Genomic DNA, 20665 nt, shown 5'->3' on the forward strand with positions numbered 1-20665 from the left:
ACCAAATTTAGAAAAAATCAATCCATTTTGTACTTACTAACTACTCATGTGAAATTGGTATTTTACTGTACCTACTGATTATCTTTAGGTATGAAACGAATTATTAGATGACGTTTATTTGTAAAGTACACATATAAACTATGGTATCAGCATACAGTTTTAGAAATTTTTATTTGAAATAGAGGTTATAGTCTGCTGATAAAATGAAATTATGCAGATATGCCCTCCAAATTGATGTATTTTATGAGCTTTTCTTCACTACAATAGGAGAGAAAGGCATTTTTATTTCTTCATGATGACAGTTACTCACACAAGTACACATGTTCTTTTTCTTTTTTGCTTTTAAACACTAAACACATGCAAGCCACTTATCCAAACCACAACCACTGGAATCTTGGTATGGCATCTGATCAGTTAGGCTTTTAGTAGTTTTGTTTTGTTATGTACTCGCAAGATTCTTGCGGTAATTCCAAACTGTGCCTCTTGTTAACAAAACACCAATGAGTTCGGAGTTAACAAAAGTGGTATATAGGCAATCTATACTAGTAAAACTAAATTGGTTATGATTATTAAAAGCAACAGGGCTTATATGGTGAGACAATATGAATACAGAAGGATGCAGGTCCCTGAGAATTTGCTCTCTACTTCAGCAAACTTTCCTGGCCACCTGATCCAAACAGCATGAAAGAAACAGCAGCAGTTCCTTTCATGTCTTCTTTCATTCCTATCATATTCTCAGGAAGCTGCCTACTTCATTCTTTTCATATACTGAGTTCCTCCTCTTTCATTTTTCTTTGGTGTTCACTTTTTCCATAAACCGTCTTTGCACTCAGCAATAAAAATGCACACCTAAAATTTATACGCCAAAATTCCGAACAAAATGCTTTTGTAACTCTGTTTTTACACATTTCTTCTAGAATGTAAGTGCTTTAAGGATATTAATTATGAATTTCTTAAAGATCAAGTACAATGCCATTACAATAACATAATTGCAATACTCGAAAAAAATGTATTTGTTTACAATTTCAACTCCATACCACAGGTTCACAATCTTTTAAGGGTATCTTTCTGCTCTGCTCTGCTATGACAAGAATTTGTCAATTTACATTTTGCCGGTCACGAAAAAAGGTTATTTTGGAGCTTCATTATGAAGAAAAACAAAGTTTGCTTTCAACACCAGGAACTTTATTCACTGAGAGATTACTCCAATCTTTATTCTACAATCTTTATTACTTTCAGTTATTTTTTCCAAATACCAGTCAAAGGAAGTGTCAGCTTTGTTAATTGGAATATTGAAACGAACTTTAAATTTACAAAGTATCTGCCTTAGAGGGTTGGGTAGTTAAGAAAGCACACAAGCCTCTTGTCTCCTGGTCTCCTAAGTCACAGGATTTTACACAGTATTTTCTAAAAGCTGAATCCTGAGGATTCAGACACCAGTACCAGTTGAGTTGACACACACATAAGAACTATTACCCTTAAGAGGGTCAATAAAATGGTATCAAAGCTCAATTAAGTTGCTTCTTGACCTTGTACTTGCTCCATTTCTTTTTTTTTTTTAAAGATTTTATTTATTTATTTATGTGACAGAGAGACAGTCAGCGAGAGAGGGAACACAGCAGGCGAGAGGGAGAGGAAGAAGCAGGCTCATAGCAGAGGAGCCTGATGTGGGGCTCGACCCCACAACGCCGGGATCACGCCCTGAGCAGAAGGCAGACGCTTAACGACTGTGCTACCCAGGCGCCCCTGTACTTGCTCCATTTCTATGTCAATTAACGGATAGTAAGAACATCATGTAGGACTTTATATTCTCCCCTAATGCTTAAAATTTTTTTTCAGTTTATAAAGCTTTATAAAGCTGTATTTTTCAAGAGATACGGCAAACCAGAAAGTGTTACAAGTAACTCTTTTTATCAAATTATAATAAAGTCATTTTGTATTGGAAAAGCAGAATGACTGGCAGAAATAACTTAAGACTAGAAGTGAGACTTAAATAGTCCTTCTCTATTTATAAGGAAGAAGCTGAATCAATGGGGCCAAACTGAAGATCCCACTGTGCATTTAGAAATAAATTGCCTTACTCACCGAACAAAATTATCTTCATTTGTTTTTTTCTTTCTTGTCCCCAAAGGAAAGTAAACTACAAATGAACTTCCTATGCATTTTGTTTCTTCTTTGACCCTTTCTATAAAGGCAGGGAATATCTATGATGTATCTCTTCAAGCTTTGCAGCAAGCACCTGGGGTCTCCTACCGTGTCTAATATATGCATGTGTCATTAAGCATACAACTTGTACCTAGAAAAGATACTGACATTTGGAGGGTCCAAACGTCAAGAGCAGAACTATTTCCTATATGTGTAATCTTCCACGCTGCAGACTTCTAAAAGACAAATTTGCTTGAAAGTGGTTTCTTTCTTAAAATACGCCAATCGTATCTTACTTGACCCTCCCATGCAGGTAGTTGTGAAAATGTTCATCTTGAATGGTAAAGCCTATTTCAAAACTTGATTATATTTTGGAACCAAGCGCCAAGCTTCTTAAAGCACTGGCATTTCTACTGCCACCCAGCAACTTCCTGAAGGCCTCTGTAGATCACACGGTGGCTGCATTATACTTTGTCAAATTAAACTATAACCGAGGTAAATCAGCAACAGAACTAAATTTTAAGTTAAAGGCCATTTATAAAACAGCAGGTTTTATTTTTTTCTCCCTCCCAACAGTTTCAAGTTCCTAGAAAACATCTTCTTCCACTCCTGCTAACTGAATAAAACTGGGGGAAAAAAGATTACAAATTTTCAAGAATGAACTCAGCAACTTCTCTTTACTTTCAAGGACCTGGAATTTATACAGGGACTGAAAAACCAAAAATATTAAGGGTGTCTGGCATTTATTTCATTTTTTGAGAACTGGATGAAAAGGTCAATGAAGACTAGTTTATATTTTTAGCTTCTAGAAAAAGGAAATAGTTTGCCAGAGAGAAACTGACTTTAATTATGATGACATGATTCCACAGAACCACGATCTGAAGCTATTTATGAAAAATACTTTTGTGATTACTAACGGTATTCTCTGGTGCTTTTCAGATACTCCTCCCTATTTACATTTTCAAGAACTTTTCCTTCTCAAAGAGAAATGGGAGAAGGCCACTTGTTGGAATGGTAAACCATTCCACTGTCCAAAAAGATATTTTAGGATATATTTCCTGTAAAAATGTTAAACATGACTGAAACAAATCACCCAAAAAGGTAAATATCTTAACTGGTTATGAAATGATACAAGGCATAAGGCCCTGTATTAATTTTTGTATTTGAAAAAAGAAATAGAGAAGTAATCATAAAATGCTTTCTTTAAAAGCTTAGTTACATAATATGGATAAATCACAGAATGTTGAGTAAAAGAAGTCAGACACAAAAGAGTTTCCATTGTATGATTCTATTTATATGATGTTTAAAATCAGGCAAAATTTATCTATGTAACAGGTCATAATAATGATTACTCTTGGTAGTCAAGAATTAAGCAGGAAAAGAAATAAACCCACATGTATACGGCCAATTAACAAACAACAAAGGAGGCAAGAATAAAACAATGGGGGAAAGACAGTGTCTTCAACAAATGGTGCTGGGGAAACTGGACAGCTACATGCAGAAGAATGAAGGTGAACCACCTTCTCACACCACACACAAAAATAAACTCAAAATGGATTAAAGATCTAGGTGTGAGACCTCAAACCATAAAAATCCTAGAAGAGAACACAGGGAATAATTTCTTTGACATAAGCTGTAGCAACGTTTCTCTAGGGATGTCTCCTCAGGCAAAGGAAACAAAAAACAAAAATAAACTGCTGGGACTGCAACAAAATAAAAAGCTTTTGCGGTGCCTGGGTGGCTCAGTCAGTCAAATGTCTGCCTTCAGCTCAGGTCATGATCCTGGAGTCCCGGGATCAAGTCCCGCATCTACTCCCCAGCAGGGAGTCTGCTTTTCCCACAGACCCTCTCCCCTCTCTTGCTCTCTCTCTCTGACTCTTTCTCAAATAAATAAATAAAATCTTTAAAAAAAAACATAAAAAATAAAAACCTTTGCACAGTGAAAGAAAAATTAAAAGACCATCTTCTGAATAGGAAAAGATATTTGCAAATGATATAACCAATAACAGGTTAATATCCAAAATAAAACAAGTTACACAACTCAACAACAAAAAACCAAACAATCTGATTTAAAAATGGACAGAGATGGGACGCCTGGGTGGCTCAGTTGGTTAAGTGTCTGCCTTCAGCTCAGGACATGATCCTAGGGTCCTGGGATAGAGTCCCTGCATCAGGCTCCTTGCTCATCGAGGAGCCTGCTTCTCCCTCTGCCTATCACTCCCCCTGCTTGTGCTCTTTCTCTCTGATAAATAAAATCTTCAAAAACAAAAAAAAAAAATAAAAATAAGAAATGGAGAGAGGACCTGAAAAGACATTTTACCAAAGACATACAGATAGCCAACACACACATGCAAAGATATTCAGCATCATTGATCATCAAGGAAATGCAAATCAAAACTACAACCAGATATCATCTTACACCTGTCAGAATGGCTAAAATCAAAAAGACAAGAAATAACAAGTGTTGGTAGGGATGTGGAGAAAAGGGAAAACTGCATTATTGGTAGCAATGTAAATTGGTGCAGCCACTGTGAAAAACAGTATGGAAGTTCTTCAAAAAATTAAAAATAGAAATACTATATGATACAGGAATTCCACTACTGGGTATTTAGCCAAAGAAAACAAAAATACTAATTCAAAAAAGATATATGCAGCTGTAAGTTTATTGCAGCATTATTTTCAATGACCAACATATGGAAGTAACCTAAGTGTCCATTGATAGACAAATGGATAAGGAAGATGTGGTGTACACACACACACACACACACACACACACACACACACACACAGAGGAATATTACACAGCCACAAAAAAGGATGCGATCTTGTCATCTGTGATGACATGAATGGACCTACCGGATATTATGCTAAGTAAGTCAGAAACAGAAAGACAGATACCATATGATTTTACTCATATGTGGAATCTAAAAAACAAGTGAATAAATAATCAAAAAGCAGAATCAGATCTATAAATACAGAGAACAAACCAATGGCTGCCAGAGTGGAAGGGGTGGAGGGTAGGAAAAATGTGTGAAGGGAAGTGGGAGATACAGGCTTCAAGTTATGGAATGAGTAAGTCATGGGAATAAAAGGTACAGTATAGGTAGTATAGTTAATAATATGGTAAGGGCATCGGTGTGGCTCAGTTGGTTAAATGTGGAACTCTTGATTTTGGCTCAGGTCATGATCTTAGGGTTGTGAGATCGAGCCCCACATTGGGCTCCATGCTGGGTATGGAGCCAGCTTGAGAGTCTCTCTCTCTCCCTCACCTTCTGCCCCTCCCTTCCCACTCAGGTGCTCTCTTTCTCTCAAAAAAAATTAATAATATTGTAAGAGTGTTGTATGGCAACAGATGGTAGCTACACTTGTGCTGAGCAGTACATAACACATACAGAATTTGAAACACTATGTTGTACACCTGAAACTATGTAACATTATGTCTCAACTATAATCAAAGAAGAAGAGAAGGAGGAGGAGGAGGAGGAGGAGGAGGAGAATTGAAAGGCCCGAGCATGGGGGAGACTTCCCAGGTGTTGGAAAGGTTCTATATCTTGATTTGGGTGGTAGTTATATGGGTGTGTACTTTCATAAAATCCATCAGGCTGTACGATTAACAATAATGCTCTTTATTAAGTAGGTGAAGGGGATAGGGAATTAAGAGGTACAGACATCCAGTTATTAAAAAAAAAAAGAATAACACTCTGTTCTATATTCATTATACCTCAATATTTTAAAAAAAATCCTTAACTATGAAATTCAAACAATATATATTGTGAGTAAAATTCTTTTTATCAGCCCAGGATGAGGCTAGAATGCATGACCTGTAGCAACTTTCCTGTTTAAGTGTATGACTCTTGGGGCACCTTGGTGGCTCAGTCATTCAAGTGTCTGCCTTCAGCTCAGGTCATGATCCCAGGGGTCCTGGGACTGAGCCCCATGTTGGGCTCCCTGCTCAGCAGGGAGCCTGCCTCTCCCTCTCCCTTTGCCCCTCCCTCTGTGCTCTATCACATGCTCTCTCTCTGTCAAAAAAAAAAAAAAAAAAAGTATAACTCCTTAAATTTATAAAATGGTCTGTTTGTCACATCTCAAGCCAAAAAAATTGCAAATCAAAACAGTGTATTGACTGTGTATTTATGGGGGAGGTGTGGTTTACTACAAGTGCTTCATACACTTGTTAAGCAACTGACATTATTCATTTGAAGAATGCTAGATATTAATTTCATGTTTTATAGTTTGTTTCCAGGGAGAAAAATGGGGTAATGTTGTCTGGTTCAAACACATTTAACTTGAAGGACCTGTTCATTGTGGCTTTATAAAGACAGGGCAAGATGTAGCTTGTCAAAGAAGTGATACACCCTGTTAATCAAGAAAATTATGATTGTAGATAATTAGGAATGTAATATAGAGAAAGACTAGTTAGGATTTGGTCTTTTAAAAGCTGCCTAGACTATACAAAGATTTACTCAAAAGCTTTTAATCCATAAAAACTTTCTATATTTCCTATAAAGGCTTATGAAACAAACAAACCAAGAAATCAGTTTGAAGTTCAGTGCCTTGTCTCTCTTCTCATGGACGAGTTCAGTTATTTATTCTCCTTTGGTTCTACCAGATTGGAAGTTTTATACTTCTCTCTTTTTGCTTTCTGATTATCCTTACAAATTTTAAGGATATTTGACGGCACAAGCTCTAAAGTCAATAAAGCTACCATTCCCGTAAGTCAAACCCTTAAACTGTTTTAACTCCTATCATTTACCCTAGTCTCAATGCTATTATCTATAACTTTAAATTTGACATCATTATTATTGATATTTTAATAAAGCCAATGCTTATTTAGAGTTACTATCAAGTTAACTAATTATTCTGCTTGTCATTCCTTTTTTAAGACTTTTTCCTTCTGGGTTAAATTTTCTTCTTAAGGAAACACATCTTTTAGTAGTTTCTTCAATGATGTTTTATTGATGGTGAATTTTCACTTTTTCATGAAAACGCTTTTGACAGTTTAAGAGGACATTAAATTCTATCTGCACATTCTGATACAGTAGCCATTAGCCACATACAGCTTTTAAGAACCGGAAATGTGACTAACATAACTGAGAAACTGAATTTCACATATATTTTAAATTTTAAAATGAAGGGGCACTTGGGTGGCTCAGTTGGTTGTGACTCTTGATCTCAGCTCAGGTCTTGATCTCAGGGTCATGAGTTCAAGCCCTACGCTGGACTCCATGCTGGTCGTATAAAAAGACAAATAAATTTAAAAATGAATATTTAATCAGTTATTAGGAAAACTTTTTAAAGTATGCTTGGAACAACTTGAGTATGTAAATATACTTTTTCATCAATACATTTTATAAAACCTAAATATTTTTGATGAAATTTAGAGTGAATTGCGATGGGCTATGAATATAAAATAGATTTTATTTTATTTTATTTTATTTTATTTTTTTAAAGATTTTATTTATTTATGTGACAGAGAGACAGCCAGCGAGAGAGTGAACACAGCAGGGGGAGTGGGAGAGGAAGAAGCAGGCTCCCAGCCGAGGAGCCCGATGTGGGGCTCGATCCCGGAACGCCGGGATCACGCCCTGAGCCGAAGGCAGGTGCTTAACGACTGCGCTACCCAGGCGCCCCTAAAATAGATTTTAAATTAGTATAAAAAAGTGTACATCTTATTAATACTTTTTTATATTGACAACATATTAGAATATTTTAATATATTGGATTAAATGAAATATATTAAAATTAACTTCATCTATTTCTTTTTTAACCTTTTTAAATGTGGCTCCTAGATAATTTTAAATTATATCTATGACACATATTATATTTCCATTAGACAGTGTTGTTCTAGGTTATTCTTTGATAATTTTTATTATTTTAAAAATAATTACAACATATTCTCATAGCAGTTTTAAGATATTTTACCAAATTCTGATTCTATTGTTGCTGTTATGAAGTCCTCAATTAGCCTAATTGTTTTTTCGTTATAACTAATCCATCTTTCCTTTTTTGATGGCTTTAAAAATCTTCTCTTTATCTATTATGCTCTGTATGTCCAAGCCCATGAATCTAGGTATGGATGCATTTTTATTTCTTTTGACTGTGACTAAACTTCTAGAATATGAAGATGTATGTATTTTATCAATTCTGAAAAATTCTCTACTATATATTTTCATTTATTGTTCTCTTTCTCATTCTCTCTAGTTTTTTTTTTTTTTTTTGAACTCATAACAGGTATGTTGGACCTTCTCATTCAATCTTCCATGAACCTTAACTCTACCTTATATTTTTAATATCCAAGTGAATTCCTCAGTTCTACTGTACAGTTTACTAATTTACTCTTTTAAGAAGAAAAGAGAATCTATGTAAACTGTTATTAAAGAGTTCCTGTGAGGTTATATCTTTAATTTCTAGATGTTCTAATTTTTTTTTTATCCTGCCTGTGTTAATTTGGTAAGGTTACCACTACAAATATCAGACCCAGAGTAACTTCAACAACAGAATTTTCTCACAATTCTGGAATCTAGAAATTCAAGAGCATGGTGCCGTAGGCCTGGTTTCTGTTAAGGCCGCTCTCTTTGGCTTGTCAGTGCCCATCTTCTCCTTGTGTCCTCACATAGTCTTTGCTCTGTGTGTGTCTGTCCTAACTCTTATCATTAAAAATTAGTCATACTGGATTACAGCCCACACAAATAACCTCATTTTAACCTAATTAACTTATTAAAGACCCTACCTCCAAATACAGTCATACTGTGAGTATCAGGAGTTAGGATTTCAACATAGGACTCCTGAGAGAACAAAATACAACCCATAACACTTTCTGTTTTTAAAATTTTCAATATCTTGAACTTCTCCTCCTTATATTTCTAATCACTTTAATACACTAAACTTTATATACTAATCTAGATATACTTATTAGATGATTCTATTATAAGAATTTGATATTAATTTTTAAAGGTGGGGAATCTACTTCTGCTATTTGACCAATAAAGAGAAAAATAAACCGAGACAGTCAGGGTCAGCATTTGATGGGTAAAGATTTTCTTTTAAAAACACAGAGTTTGGGGCACCTGGGTGGCTCAGTCGGTTGAGCATCTGCCTTCGGCTTGGGTTGTGTATTTGAGGTCCTGGGGTCAGGGCCCCACATCGGGCTCCCGGCTCAGTGGGGAGCCTACTTCTCCCTCTGCCCTCTTCTTCTGCCCCTCCCCCTGCTTGTGCTCTCGCTCTCTATAAATAAAATATTTTTTAAAAACCCAGAGTTTCAAATTAAGAAAAAAAAGCTAAGTTCTAAATTTATAAATAATTTTTAGAAAACATTTGATATATTTTAAAAGGAGCTTTATTAAAGCATAATATGACACATAATAACTGCCTATACTGAAAAAGTACAATTTGATGTTCTGACCTATGAATACACTTTTGAAACTATTATCACAATCAAGATAATAAACATATCCACCACCCACCAAGTTTTCTCATACACTGTGTAATCCCTGCATTCTATCCCTTCTTGAACCTCTCATCCCCAAGGAACCACTAATCTGCTTTATTACTATAGTTCAGTTTGCATATTTTAGAGTTTTAGATTAGAATCATACAGTATATATATATTTTTGGTCTGACTTCCTTCACTCAGCATAATTATTTTGAAATCAATCCACATTGCTGCATGTATCAATAGTTTACCCCCTTTTATTGTTGTGTATTGTTTCTTTATATGGACATTCTACAATTTGTTTATCCAGTCACCTGTTGATGGACATCTGGTTCGTTTCCAGGTTTTGCCTACCACAAATAAAGCTAAGATGAACATTTACATACAAGGCTTTTTATGGACATAGGTTTTAATTTCTTTCAGTTAAGTATTTAGGAGTGTGTATGATGATAAGTGTATATTCAACCTCTCAAGAAACTGCTAAAACAGTTTCCAAAATGTGAAACTGGATCATTTTATATCCCCACTAGCAGTATATATATTCTAATAGAGCTGAAGAAATATGTGGCTTTAATCCTACATCTTTCTGATGATATTGAGATTTTTGTATTTCCCCGACGTCTAATAATTTCAAGTTATTTGAAATCAGAAATCTGTATATCTTATTTGAAAAACTAGCTATTCAAATCTTTTGCCCATTTTGGGGGCTTGTTTGCTCCTTACTATTGCGTTTTGAGAATTCTTTACATATTCTGGATACAAGCCTTTTATCACTTACATCATTTACAAACATCTTCTCCCAGTTTGTGGCTTCTCCTGTCATTCTCTTAATAATGTGTTAAGAAGAAGGGTGCCTGGGTGGCTCAGTCAGTTAAGCAGCCAACTCTTAATTTTGGCTCAGGTCATGATCTCAGGGTCCTAAGACTGAACATCTTGGGCTCTGTGCTGAGTGTAGGGCCTGCTTAAGATTCTCTCTCTCCCTTTCCTTCTGCCCCTCCCCTTGCTCTCTCTCTCTCTCTCAAAAAAAATTTTTTTTGCTTCTATGTTCATGACTTATATTGGTCTATAGTTTTATTTTCTTTAATTTCTTTTTTTTTTTTGCAAAGATTTTATTTATTTATTCAACAGGATAGAGACAGCCAGCGAGAGAGGGAACACAAGCAGGGGGAGTGGGAGAGGAAGAAGCAGGCTCATAGCGGAGGAGCCTGATGTGGTGCTCGATCCCATAACGCTGGGATCACGCCCTGAGCCGAAGGCAGACGCTTAACCGCTGTGCCACCCAGGCGCCCCAATTTCTTTTTTTTTTTAAAGGGAGGTTTCAGATTTTATTTATTTATTTGGCAGAGAGAGAGGGAGAGAGCACAAGCAGGGGGAGCAGCAGGCAGAGGGAGAGGGACAAGCAGGCTTCCCGCTGAGCAGGTAGCCCGACATGGGGCCTAATCCCAGGACCCTGGAATCATGACCTGAGCTGATGGCAGACAGACGCTTAACTGACTAAGCCACGCAGGCACCCCTATTTTCTTTAATGTCTTTGTCTGATTTTGATATTAATGTTGACCTCACAGAATTAGTTGGGAAGTGTTTGCTTCTCTTCAATTTTCTTCAAGTGTTTGATATAGAATTGGTATTATTTCTTCCATAAATTTTTAGAATTCTCTAGTGAAGCAATGTGGGCCTGGGGTTTTCTTTGCGAAACATTTAAAAATATACATTCATTTATCTTCATAGACATAGGGCAATTCAGGTTGTCTACTCATTCTTGAATGAACTTTGGTAGTTTTTGTCTTTTAAGGTGTTCAATTTTTTCAACATCTTTGGTCATAACTTTCCCTTACTATTCTTTTAATATCTGTAGAATCTGAAGTGATGTCAGTTTTGTCCCCTGACATTATTTCTCTAAATATCCTGTTGCTATGCTCATAGAAAGGCTATTGATTTTAAAACTTTATCGTCATGTATAATAAAGTAATTGTATGGCTCTAAATAGGTATTGCTCATAATGACTTATTTTAAAATAGTCATATTATTTCTACTCTGCCAATATTAATTCTTATAAGTTATTTAAACTGGGCCTTATTTCCTTATCTCTAAAAATGATTAGGTGAAATGCATTAAAATCTTTCCAGATCAAAGAGTTTGATTCCATAAATAAAAATATATATGTAAGTGTATTCTGAGTTGATATATTTCTTGTATGTTATTTTTCCCTTTCAGTAGCAAGAAAATTTCCCTGGAATTATTTATTTTTTTTTAAGATTTTATTTATTTGTTTGAAAGAGAGAGCGCATGAGCAGGGAGGAAGAACAGAGGGCAAGGGAGAAGCAGACTCCCCACTGAGCAGGGAGCCTGACATGGGGGCTTGGTCCCAGTACCCTGGGATCATGACATGAGCTGAGGGCAGACGCTTAACTGAGCCACCCAAGTGCCCTCCCTGAAAGTATTTATAAATGAAAGCAATTGCACAAAATAAAAGAAGAACTTATATTTCACTTAATTTTGATAATAAAATAATAGACAATTCTCCAGTATGACTGTTTTTTAAAAAGGTACCCACAAATTCTACTTTTTAAAACACTTTGCAAGAAGTGAGAAACAGAGAAGTTTATTTGATATCTGTAGCAATTTGTTTTCATTCATGCATATAAGCAAGTGTTTATAATGAAATACTGCCAAAGGAGTCTATATGCCATGATCTCTACAACCTTATCTAAATTTGTTTCCCAAAAGGAGTAAGAAATATAACAGTCTTCTTAATTTTCCAAGGATACTTGCCGTTAACTCTTTGAATGTTTTTATTTAGCCAGGGAATGTTACTCATTTTTTAGCACTTCATCAAAATGCTTTATTCTATTTTTAACTATTTATTTAATTTACTAATTTCATTAATTATTATCTAATTTAATAAACAGGGAACCAGATATGGCTACATATAAAGGGATTCATATCCTTGCCTCAGTAAGGGAGATTCTCTTGTTTTCTCTGATTAGTCATGAAGAGGCAACTTCAGCAACAACCAATCATCTACCCTAATACCTTAAAATCCCTTAGATTCAAAACATCTGTTTTCTGCAAAGAGCAACAGTTCCATAACTAAGAAAAAAAAAATCACTCTTTTGGGGAACTAATATTGTAAACTAAATTTTCCAAGGCAGCAATAATTTCAGTTCTAAAGATGATCTGGAAAGCACCAAGAATGGCACTGCTTTCTTATTATCTAGGACCAATGAGTCCTTGCATGAGTTCATCCATGATGTAAAAGCTAAAATCTTAAATGAATATATATTTTCTGACATTAGCTATGCCTTCCAACCAATTAATAAAGTGGGCTGAGAAGCATACAGTTAGAGTGTCATAATATGGAAGGACCCTTAATGAAATTCTTTCAGAACTTTTATTTTATTGGCCACTTTAATTTCCTAATTAAAAAATAGGCAAAAAAGGTGGGGGGAAGGTGCCTGGGTGGCTAAGTAGGTTAAGCATCTGCCTGTGGCTCAGGTGATGATCCGGAGTCTTGGGATTGAGCCCCACATCCAGCCCTGCATCAGACTCCCTGCTCAGTGGGGAGTCTGCTTCTCCTCCTTCCTCTGCTCCTCCAACTCATACTTGCTCTCTCTCTCACTCACTCACTATCTCTCTCAAATAAATAAAATCTTTTTAAAAATAGGCAAAAAAGTAAAATCCAGCTGTCTACTATTTACAAGTGACACCTAAATTACAATACAGACGATTTGAAAGTAAAGAAGGAGAAAAGATATAGTAGGTAAATGGCAAGGAAGAGGAAGCAGAGGTGGTAATATTAAGAGCAGACTGGATAGAATTTAAGTCAATGAGTAGTAAAAAGGGAAAAAAAAGGGAGTTATTTTATAGTGATAAAATACCCAGCTCTTTTAAATTAGTCATTAGCCATTATATGTATCATACAAAATAGCATGAAAACACATGCTGGCAGTATTAAGAAGACAGGCAAAGACATCATTATAATGGGAGATTTTAACTATTCCTATGAATTCGACAGATTAATTATACAAACTAATATGTTTACAGAAAAAAATAAAAGCACTAACGCAAGGCCATAACAAATCACACATTTTAACAATCATAAGAAAATAAAACTAAGAGACTTGTATTGTAATAAAAGGAGAAGCAATTATCAGCATCACCATCACCTAAATGTGTGGAATTATAGTTTTCAAAAAGTTTTCTATTTTTCCTTCTCTGAAAAAAACTCATTTAAATATGGTGTCTTTCAATAAGGTCATGCTTAGATATCATTATTCTATGAATAACAACCATAATAAATTTTGTTTTAAAAAAGGCTAAAAGCCTTAAATTACTGGGAGGCTCAAAAAGGTGAAGAAACAACATTTTCTTGATTTGTGTTCAATAATCCCCCGGTGTAAATGCTTATTTCCAGCCCTGTATTCATAGGAGCTCATACTTGCACTTATACACTGAAAAAGACACAGGAGCCACATACAAGTTCAAGAAGATAGGAGAAGAAACGCCATCCATAAGAACCAAAATTAAGGTTTATATAATAGACACAAAAAGACAAAACCAAGAGAAGAAAAGACATTTTAGAAAAACAAACTTCTTAGAGACCACTGTATTTTACTTGCTTTTCCACCCGTAACACTCCTACTTTATTCATAAGGGTGTCTACTAGAAAACCAAGACCAACACCATTCATTGACAAACTAAGCACACTAATAATTGTTTTATTTCAATTTGTTATAATAGTCAGGAGAAGAACTTGTGCCAGAAAGACACATGCTACCAAACCAAGGAATGAAAATCTACAGAGATTTCAGTTAAAATAAATCAAATAAGCACAAATTTCCTCCAAATAAATACAAATTTGTCACTGGCAATTATAATAGTTGGCAATTTCCAGACTGCCAAAGTAGCCAAATTCAATTTTTCTATACTACTGATGTTTCCCTGTGAACTGGACTGAAGGCCTTATGCTATCCAGGTCCCCCTGGACAGTGTTTAAGCCCTAAACGCTTTACACTTCATTTTATAACATATCCAGTAAGTCTCTCCATTGTAATGTGCCAATATGCTATGCAGTAATTGTTTCTTAATGACAAGTGCTTTACATTCAGACATTCAGTCTCTATTAACATAACAAACTTTGAAAGAAGAAAACCCCCCAGGTATTTGCAGTGTGCCAGATATTTTGTATGAGTCATGGCCAGGGCAGTGATCCATCCTGCCATTAGTATAATAAAAATAGGTATTATCTCTCCCTCCTTTGAATGTCTGTAGGACTTATTGACCCAATCATTCATTTGGCACAATTTTGAAGTAGCCAACTCTTCACATGCATCTTGTCTGATCTGAGTGAATCCTTAAGGGCAACAGTGTCATCCTCTACTTATTGAGATCTTCCACACAAAACCTCACAGCCAACAGTTGTTTCTTAAATATTAAACTGACTATTGTTAGTTAACTATGGAATGCCACCAACATATCCATCCTTCAACCACATCCTTGGAGCATGTCACTGCTCTATATTCTGGAATGTGCATAATTCCAAATTTTCTGAAAAATTGAAATGAAACAAAGACAAGGTCTACTTAAAATAGCTAGATTTAAGGTAAGCGGCATCAGGTAAAATGAATAAATTTTCTTCAGAATAATCCTAACTCTAATCAAAGATCTTCAAACACCAAACTTACAGCAGAATCGGGAGGGCCCTAACACTGTTTCAAATTCCTGTCCCTGGATTAGAAAATAAAAGCAATGACCACAAAGCTAATTTACCATCTGTTTCCAAACATTCTTCCTCTCTGCTCTAGACCTTCCTATATTCAATGAGTAGTCACCCCTACACCTTCCAAAAGGCTCCCATGGCTCATGGTCATCAGCAATGCCATTGTATAATGATTCTCTAACATGTATCGGAATATCCTTAAGGACTTGTTAAACACAAACTGCTGGGCTCTACCCCTACAGTTTCAAATTCAGTAGGTCTACTGTGGGCCTACATTATTTGCATTTCTAACCAGTTTCAGGTGATGGTGATGCTACTTATCCAGAGACCATACTTCGAGAAACTATTATATGTTCAAATCTTCTCCCATTTCTGTAATGTTTATTGTGTCTGATTAAATTACTCAAATCAATATTAAAATTTAATTCTTTTAGATGAAGCTTGGTTTCTTTATCTACTATTCTACATAGGTGTTGGCCATGTGGACTGAATGCAAACACCATTTTCACATGGAGTTTTCAGTATAGTATTAAATGTTTTGGACAAAGAGTGACTCTAACTTTTCCAGCTCCAAAATGCCACACAGTCATTTGGACCAGGTGATCACTCTATAGGGAAGCACCAAATTAGTTATTTGGTCTACATTACCCCAATTTAGAGTTACAGGGATGCACATATTATTGTCTTTTCCGGGAATGTTTTCCCCTTCTTCTCCTCTGGTTAACTTTTCCTCTTTCAGGTCTTAGCTCAGAGTTGACTTATTCAGGGAACCTTCCTTTTCTTCCCCAAGACCAGGTCAAATCCTATTTTAAGGGGTTTTCAAAGTCACTGAATCCCCTCCTTTGTAGCCCTTGTCATGGTTGCATTTTTTACATTGCTTATATAAGTACTTTAACTAATAGCAATTTTCTGCACTGGATTACAAGCTCCAGACAGGCAGACAATGTTTTTGGTTTTGATCACCATTATATTTTCAGCTCCTAGCACAATATCAGGGACAAAGATGTTCAAATGAAGGTAGACAAGATCTGAGTTTTAGTCCAAAGAAAGATAAGGAAAAGTAATCCTTTCTATACTCTGCCTCCTTATCTGTTTTTCAGCTACCTGATACTCAAAAAAAAAAAAAAAAAAAAAAAAAAACGCAAGAAAAAGACAAAAGACTTACCTTTTCTGAATAATTCTTGGAGACTTTCGGCACTTTGATTTAATACAGCCCATATTTCTTCTTCCTGCAGAGGTCCACCCCGAACCTCCAGGGCCTCAGCTAGTGACACGTGCATATTACCTAAGAAACAAAGGGAACAGATGGGCTATGCATCAGCAAATTGTATTGCACTTGTAGAAGTGGAAGCTCTGCATCAGTGATGGGAGACTGAGGTTCCTGGCTACCTCATTAGTCAATATGGACTTGAATCTAGATTTTACCCTACAGCTTAAGATCATAGAGGATAAAGGAACTGGAGGGGAAAAACCTCAAAACAGCTACTTGCCCTAGCCCCACAGGGTCAGCTTCAGAGCCTGAACTGGAAAACAGCTGGTGACTATTCAGAAGTCAGACTTCAAGGTACCAGGAGGCAGCAAAGTGCAGATGATTAAATCAAAACAGCCAGACTGAACAGCAGGCCTTTCAGATTACAGTTCTAGGCTTCATCCTATCCATTCCAGGTAAAAAGAGGAGAGGAGCTCCTACAGCCACGGTGCATGAAGCTCAAATAAAATGGAACACATTTCTTCCATTCATTAATTGATTTCTTTATCTTCGATATATACAGTATAACTATAAATTTTGCACTGAATGGACTTAACTAATTCTAGATCCAGCTTTGCTGACAATTTACTATTTGCCCTTGGAAAAGTCATTTCACTTCTAAACCTCAGTTTTCCATCTGTGACATGGGAATAATAATAATAATAATAATAACAATAAATGCTATTTTGGGGTGGCTATAATGGGGAAAAGTTATTCCTGTAAACATGCTTTGTAATCTAACTCTATAGAGGATGAATTAATAAAAATTCAGAAGGGTGCCTTTGTGGTGACATTTTTGTAGGGCCAATTTTTTCAGTGGCATTCAATTAAGTGAGTGATATAATGACAAATTTTAAGGTTTTCTATGGGGCACAATAATCCTACTTCCATTGTGAAAGGGAAGAATGCTCAATATCATCATATATAAAGTTTCCTACATTGACATTTCTTGAAAAGAAAATTGCTCTTGGTCACTAAGATTTCTACCCAACCCAACCAATTTAAGTGTAATGTACATAACGTATATGTCTAGGTAGGCAGAAGCAGAAGAGTTTGGAAAAGAAGCGAAGGGAGTGGAAAATGTTAAATGCTTATTTTCTGTAATTATATCCTTCATTAAATTTTAAAATTAACCTATAAAAAAACAGCTGTTTCAGACAAAAGCTGACTTTGTTTACTCAACTAACAAGGACAGCTAATCCTTTTTTTTTTTTTAATTTACATTAATGGGGGCGCATGGGTGGCTCAGTCGTTAAGCATCTGCCTTCAGCTCAGGGCGTGATCCCAGAGTCCTGGGATTGAGCCCCGCATCGGGCTCCTCTGCTGGGAGCCTGCTTCTTCCTCTCCCACTCCCCCTGCCTGTCTTCCCTCTCTCTCTGGCTGTCTCTCTCTCTGTGTCAAATAAATAAATAAAATCTTTTTAAAAAATTAAAAAAAATAAAATTTACATTTATGATGCTTTAACTCGAACTTAAAAAAAGCAACTCCACCTACAAATGAGGACAGCCTTGTCCTGTTACTTTCCTTTTTCGAATGTTTACTATAGCATTTTATGCTTAGAATCTGCCTTGAGGGGTGTGCACTTAAATGCACTATGTAGTAGTTAAAAGGGAAGATACAAGATATTGCTTAGAAAAAGCCAAAGGCATTTTTACTTAGCTTGTACAGAAGTGATTATTTATTCAGACAACCCCCCCTAAACAGTTTCTTATGCACTTTATTAAATGATAGTACATTTAAAAAAATAATAGCTTCATTGCTTTCTAAGAGAGATTGGAGTTATTATCTTCTACAGAAAACACTGTATGAAATTGGAAGTTTCAACAGATGCATCAAGACACTATTAGCAATCAGATACCAACAGGATTTGTGAAAGTCTACCCTGTAGCAAATTTCCAAAGTAATATGTCTGAGAACTGGTTACATTGCTCTAAAGCCTACCCACAAGATAAAAAGAATAAAGGGAAAATTGCATATGAAGAGCTTCTTTGAAGATAGCTGTACTGATTTTCATGCCTCCCCCCCAAAGCAGGAGGGGTATATGAAGATGCATTTGTTTGACCTCTAGCTGGTAAAAGAGGCTTCCATGGGACCCCTGTGAGTGCTTCCCTGATGTTAGGGAGGATGCCATACTGGTGCCTGATACTTTAGGAATTTTAAGATTTCTGAATCTAAAGTCTTCTAAAAATACTAGATACTTCTAAATGCAAAGGCTATCACTGAGACAGCACCCAGAGAGGAGAGGGCACGTGAGATTCAGACTTGGAAGCATGTTGTATTTGGGATGGGGAGGTGTAAATAAGCAGGCCCATACAGAAGGCCAGCTTGGAGCTAACAAAATCCTACCCAGATGATGAAAATGTTACAAAATTTAGGTTGTGGTAATGGTTGCATAACTCCATGTCTATACTAAAAACTGCTGAAGCTACATTTTAAAAGGGTAGATTTTATGATATGTCAATTATATCTTAGGAAAGCTATCTTAAAAAAAACAAAACAATCCTACTCAGAGTACCTCTTGAGGTTCCCAGAGTACCTCCAGAAGGGGTAAGGTGGGAGAGGGGTAGGAGGGATGAACAGAAAGGATGAGGGAGTACGAAAAGGAGAGAAGGAAGAGGAAAAAGAATTTGGTACTGGCTTGTAGGAGGAATCATTTTTTGAAGTGTCACAGAAATAGAGCTCCACTAAAGGTCTCTGAAGAACACACAAAAGTACACATAAGAGAAAGGGTCGGCCTTAAGAACATATCAAGTTCAGGGGCGCCTGGGTGGCTCAGTCGTTAAGGTCTGCCTTCAGCTCAGGTCATGATCCCAGCGTTCTAGAATCAAGCCCCGTGTCAGGCTCCCTGCTTAGCGGGAAGCCTGCTTCTCCCTCTCCCACTCCCCCTGCTTGTGTACCCTCTCTCGCTGCCTCTCTCTGTGTCAAATAAATAAATAAAAAATCTTAAAAAAAAAAAAAAGAGAGAACATATCAAGTTCAGGTAAAAAAACTTTTTGCCTCTCTACCTTTCTTCCTGCCCCCAGTTTAAATCCTGATGGGGTCAGAAAAAGCAACTTGCCTGTAGTGGGTGAGGAGATAAGCAACAAAAAGAGAAGTCAGAGGGGAGGGGGGTGGGGGAATGGGATAGGCTAGTGATGGGTAGTGAGGAGGGCATGTATTGCATGGTGCACTGGGTGTTACACGCAACTAATGAATCATCGAATTTTACATCAAGAACCAGGGATGTACTGTATGGTGACTAACATAATAAAAAATATTATTATAAAAAAAAAAAAAAAGAGAAGTCAAACACACTGCCTAGGGGAGGGAATAGTTTTACCTCTTAACAAAGACTGAAGTGTTGATGAATATACTGAAGAGGCACTTTTAATTATGGAATTGACATTGTATTTTCAACTTGAGTGACTATAGTTATTAAGTGACTGAAAGGACAGAATTACTGACCTGAGTTTTTATTTTTTTATTTTTATTTATTTATTTTAAGAGAGAGAGAGAGCGAGAGAGAGAAAATAAGCACACATGCATGTGAGTGGGGAGACAGCAGAGGAAGCAGGGAGAAAGAATCTTAAGCAGGCTTCATGCCCAATGTGGAGCCCGACATGAGACTTGATCTCACAACCCTGAGATCATGACCTGAGCCAAAACCAAGTGTCAGGCACTTAACTGACTCCGCCATCCAGGTACCCTGGATATGAGTTTTTATATGGAGGCAAGAGAAGAAATTCCCTCATGAAAGGAAGGAAGGAAGGAAGGGAGGAAGGAAAGTGATGAACAAAATAAGTTGCTTATGATTATACTAATGCATTCTAAAGAAAATGATCTGTATCACATACTTTGTAGTTTTAAATCTCAAGATGCAGATTTTTACTTATTTTTAAAGAAATAGGTTTTTAAAATATACTTATTTTTTATAAGAAAATGAAAAAGTAAATGTAACTTCTCAACACAATAATATTTTCAGGGCTTGACTTTTCTCTCTATAAAGATTACTAATTATACTTCTGTTGCTTGACTCAATCAGGCTGAATTATATTTTATTAATCCTCTTAATTTTTATTAAAAATATTTTGTCTATTCAATGTTGTAGGATCTCTACACATCTCTGACTGGAACTTGTTAG

General features: G+C 36.1%; 1 protein-coding gene across 1 annotated transcript in view; it reads right to left on the minus strand.

Annotated features, from left to right (window-relative positions):
* Positions 1 to 16773, minus strand: part of PTPN13 (protein tyrosine phosphatase non-receptor type 13) — a 139760-nt gene extending 122987 nt beyond the window's left edge. Inside the window, exon 1 of the mRNA XM_008706172.2 lies at positions 16462 to 16773. Coding sequence (XP_008704394.2) covers positions 16462 to 16576 — 115 coding nt within the window. The 5' untranslated portion in view covers positions 16577 to 16773. The remainder of the gene's footprint in view (positions 1 to 16461) is intronic.
* Between the last annotated feature and the right edge of the window lie 3892 nt (positions 16774 to 20665).

Source organism: Ursus maritimus, unplaced genomic scaffold (assembly GCF_017311325.1).
Source record: "Ursus maritimus isolate PB19 unplaced genomic scaffold, ASM1731132v1 scaffold_8, whole genome shotgun sequence".
Taxonomy (NCBI): Eukaryota; Metazoa; Chordata; class Mammalia; order Carnivora; family Ursidae; genus Ursus; species Ursus maritimus.